This window comes from Rana temporaria, unplaced genomic scaffold (genome assembly GCF_905171775.1).
Source record: "Rana temporaria unplaced genomic scaffold, aRanTem1.1, whole genome shotgun sequence".
In the NCBI taxonomy this organism is placed as follows: Eukaryota; Metazoa; Chordata; class Amphibia; order Anura; family Ranidae; genus Rana; species Rana temporaria.
In genome coordinates, this window is record NW_024404807.1 from 3,364 (window position 1) to 7,500 (window position 4,137).

The window sequence follows — 4,137 nt, forward strand, 5'->3', positions numbered from 1 at the left end:
GGCAGCACCAGTAGCACAGATAATGAGGGTGCATTTTTAACACATGATGGATGGTGATAGTTGACTAGCGAGCGACTCTGCGAGTGCGAATAGCAACTGCGTGTGGGGGTAGAATAATCAATGAGGATTTTAACATATCATACAAACTTGTTACTTTTTCTGTTGATCTTGTGGCAGGCTTTAGGGTTAGTCACTCAATATTTTTTTTTTTTTTTAAACTGACAGAGTTTGACATCATTCATCATCACGTCAACCAAGACTTGTGTTGTGTTATCAATCTTTACTCACAAATTCACAATTAGATGGCAATGGCATGCTAGATAAAAATGGCAGAAGGAGACCAAAAGCAACGAGAGATAAAAAATGCACCTAGCTTTTTAAGAGCAAACATCTGGGAACATTTTGGCTTTTATGAACAAAGTGGGAAGCACGAATTGGACAAGTCATACGCTGTGTGTAAAATCTGTCACACAAAAATTAAATATCTAGGGAATACTACTAATCTGAGAAACCACGTTAGCCGTTTCCACTCTGAAATACTTAAACCTGCCACCACCACCACCAAGGCATTGGACCCAGAGCAGCCAAAAATTGATGCAATGTTACAGTCAACCTTGCCGCCTAACTCTGAAAAGGTGAAGAGAATAACAAAAGCTGTGGCAACTTTCATAGCGAAGGACCTGCGCCCTTACTCTGTTGTGGAAAACACTGGGTTTCGGTACCTTTTGAAGACGATAGAGCCGCGTTACAAAATCCCGTCACGAAGTTACTTCACAGAAAACGTCATACCTGCACTCTACCACGAAACCAAAGCTCAGATAATTGCATCAATGAGCCAAGCAACTCGAGTCGCAATAACGTGTGATTCCTGGACTTCTGTCACGACAGAGTCTTATGTTACAATAACAGCACATTACATTAGTAAGGACTGGCAGATTTTGTCGCATGTACTGCAAACAAGAGCCATTTATGAATCTCACACGGGTGCTCATCTGGCAGAGCTACTGTCTCATGTTGTGGAAGAATGGCAGCTGTCCGATAAATCTGTAGTGCTTGTGACCGACAACGCGTCAAACATGATAGTTGCAGCTCAAGTTGGAAAATTCCCTCATGTGAAATGCTTCGCCCACACACTGAATCTTGCATCCCAGCGAGCGTTGAAAGTGGCCACACTCTCTAGGCTTCTTGGCAGAGTGCGACGGATATCCACATTCTTTCACCGCAGCACTAGAGCAAGCCACTGTCTAAAAGAGAAACAGAAATGTCTTGGCTTGAAGAATCATAAGCTGATAACTGATGTGGCAACAAGATGGAACAGTGCATACGACATGGTCGAGAGGTTCTTGGAACAACAACCTGCAGTCTGTGCCACCTTGCTGTCTCCAGAAGTCAGAAGAGGAGAGTCCGATCTCTGCACTCTAAACGAAACAGATGTGTCAAATGCAGAGGACGCCGTGAGTGCATTAAAGCCAATGAAGGATGCAACCATGCTGATGTCAGAAGAGCGCAATCCAACAGTTTCTCTCATTGCCCCTATAAATGCACAACTTCTCCAGAGCATGACAGACACGATGGGAGACACACCCATGATCCATGAGATCAAGAATTCTATTAGAACAGATCTCCAGAAGAGGTACAGCAGTGAGGCCGAGAAGAAGATCCTTCATACAGCCTCTGCACTGGATCCTCGCTTTAAGGGACTGCCTTTCATCCTCACAGATGAAGAAAGATTGGAGATATTTAAAGGAGTCACTGAGGAAGCTGCATCCTTGGAGGTAATTAAATTAATTTGAAGAATTCCATCATGTTTCTTCTTGAAACGACAGTAGCACTACCACGCTTCTGAATCTGATGCGGTGCGGGAACTGTACTGTCCGTTTCCTGTGCTTTTTCATCACCCCATCAGAATCAAAGGCATTGACATTTGTGTTTTTACTTATTGTTTTTTTTCCGTTTCTTTTTTGTTCAAACACAGATTACATCAGATGAGAGTGAGAGGACACAAGAGGATCATCAAGTGCCTAGAAGAAAACGAACTCTGGAAGAAGAGGACAGTTCACCCATCGAAGACAACCATTCTCCATCTCCACCATCTCCTCCCAAAAAGGCCAGATCGCTGCTCGTGAGTTTGCTGGGACAGTCTTTCACTGACACTGAAGGTACAATAGAACCCAAAAAGACCCCCTATGCCAAGGCTGAAGAGGAAATGGAAAACTATTGTAAAGCCCCACCTCTGCCTCTCACTGAGGACCCTTTGAACTGGTGGCGTGAGCATGAGGTCATATTTCCCCTCCTTTCTCGGCTGTCAAAGCAATACTTGTGTATCCCAGGTACAAGCGTGTCTGCAGAGCGGGTTTTCTCCACTGCAGGAGATGTGGTAACTGCAAAAAGAAGCGCCCTCAAACCAGACCATGTAGATCAATTGGTGTTCTTACAGAAAAATCTACATGTTCCCAAATGCTGAGCAGTGTTTTTAATTTTATAGATTTTGTTTATAGCATTGTCTCTGCCACTGAAATTTTTTATTTCTCTGTCTCCCCTGCCAGACTCCCCTTTCCCTTCCCCTTCCCCTTTCCCTTTCCCTTTCCCTTCCCCTTCCCCTTTCCCTTCCCCTTCCCTTTCCCCTTTCCCTTTCCCTTCCCCTTCCCCTTTCCCTTCCCCTTCCCTTTCCCCTTTCCCTTTCCCTTCCCCTTCCCCTTTCCCTCTCCCTCCCCTTTTTCCCTCTCTCTCCTCCTTTCCTTTTTTTCCCTCTCTCCTCCTTCTTTCCTCCCTCTCTCCTCATTCTTTCCTTCCTCCCTCTCTCCTCATTCATTCTTTCTTCTTTCTTTCTTTCTTTCTTTCTTTCTTTCTTTCCTTCCTCCCTCTCCTCATTCTTTCTTTCTTTCCTTTCTCCCTCTCTCCTCCTCATTCTTTCCTTCCTCCCTCTCCCTCATTCTTTCCTTCCTCCCTCTCCCTCTTTCCTTCTCCAAGAGAAGGAAAGAAGGGAGAGAGAGAGAGAAGGAAAGGGGAGAGACTAAAGGAGGAAAGGAGGAGAACTTTTCCTCTCCTCCGGCTCCTAGTCCTACTAGTCCTTTCCTCAATTTTACCTCATTCTTTCTCTCCTTTCTCTTTCTTTTCTTTCTTTCTCTCCTTTTTTCTGTCTTTCTCTATCTCTCTTTCTTCCGTCTCCCTATCTCTCGTTCTGTCTCCCTCTCAGTCTCTCTCTCTCTTTTTACGTTTAACCGCTCTCTGTGTCTGTCTCTGTGTCTGTGTGTCTGTCTGTGTCTCTGTCTGTGTCTGTCTGTCTGTCTGTGTCTCTGTGTCTGTCTGTCTGTGTCTCTGTGTCTGTCTGTGTCTCTGTGTCTGTCTGTGTCTGTCTGTGTCTCTGTGTCTGTCTGTGTCTCTGTCTGTGTCTCTGTCTGTGTCTCTGTCTGTGTCTCTGTGTGTGTCTGACTGTCTGTGTCTGACTGTCTGTCTCTGTGTCTGTCTCTGTGTCTGTCTCTGTGTCTGTGAGTGCTGTCGCTCTGTGTCTGTCTCTGTGTCTGTCTCTGTGTCTGTCTCTGTGTCTGTCTCTGTGTCTGTGAGTGTCTGTCTCTGTGTCTGTCTCTGTGTCTGTGAGTGTCTGTCTCTGTGTCTGTCTGTCTCTGTGTCTTTCTTTCTCCCCCCCTTTTTCCTCCCCTTCTTTCCCTTTCCCTCCCCTTCCCTCCCTTTCCCCTTTCCCTCCCCCCCTCCCCCTTTCCCTCTTTCCTCCCCCCCCTCCCCTTCCCCTTTCCCTCCCCCCCTTTCCCCTTTCCCTCCCCTCCTTTCCCTTTCATTTCCCTTTCCTCCTCTCCCCTTTCCCTTTCCTCCCCACCCCCCCCCCCTCCCTCACGACGAGTTACTCCAACTCCATCCCTGTCATTGTCAACAAGACCAGTTACTTAACGGTTAACGCCAGTTATGCCACTCTCGTCCTCAACGGAACGCACTCAGTCACTGTGACTGACTGACTGGTGGGGTGCCGTCGTGGCACTGGCAGTCAGACTGGCAGTGACCGCCTGCAGGTGACTGGCAGTGGTCGACAGGTCGTGGCAATTGCAAACGATCAATGAATGTAACATTTTGTTATAATATGTATATTTGTAATTGTATAATATCATATATTCTAAGTTCACTGTG

General features: G+C 46.3%; 1 protein-coding gene across 1 annotated transcript; it reads left to right on the plus strand.

Annotated features, from left to right (window-relative positions):
- The first annotated feature begins 326 nt into the window (after positions 1 to 326).
- Positions 327 to 2,541, plus strand: LOC120923784 (E3 SUMO-protein ligase ZBED1-like). The gene is made up of 2 exons (XM_040335025.1): positions 327 to 1,775; positions 1,976 to 2,541. The coding sequence occupies exons 1-2, from the start codon at positions 327 to 329 to the stop codon at positions 2,462 to 2,464; spliced, it is 1,938 nt and encodes a 645-aa protein (XP_040190959.1). The 3' UTR covers positions 2,465 to 2,541.
- The last annotated feature ends 1,596 nt before the right edge of the window (positions 2,542 to 4,137 follow it).

What these genes read in the sequence shown, in the direction of transcription:
- LOC120923784 (XM_040335025.1), top strand. Translation starts at nt 327, where the DNA reads ATGGCAGAAGGAGACCAAAAGCAACGAGAGATAAAAAATGCACCTAGC. An exon ending in AGGAAGCTGCATCCTTGGAG is followed by an intron (nt 1,776 to 1,975) that starts GTAATTAAATTA and finishes GTTCAAACACAG; the next exon opens with ATTACATCAGATGAGAGTGA.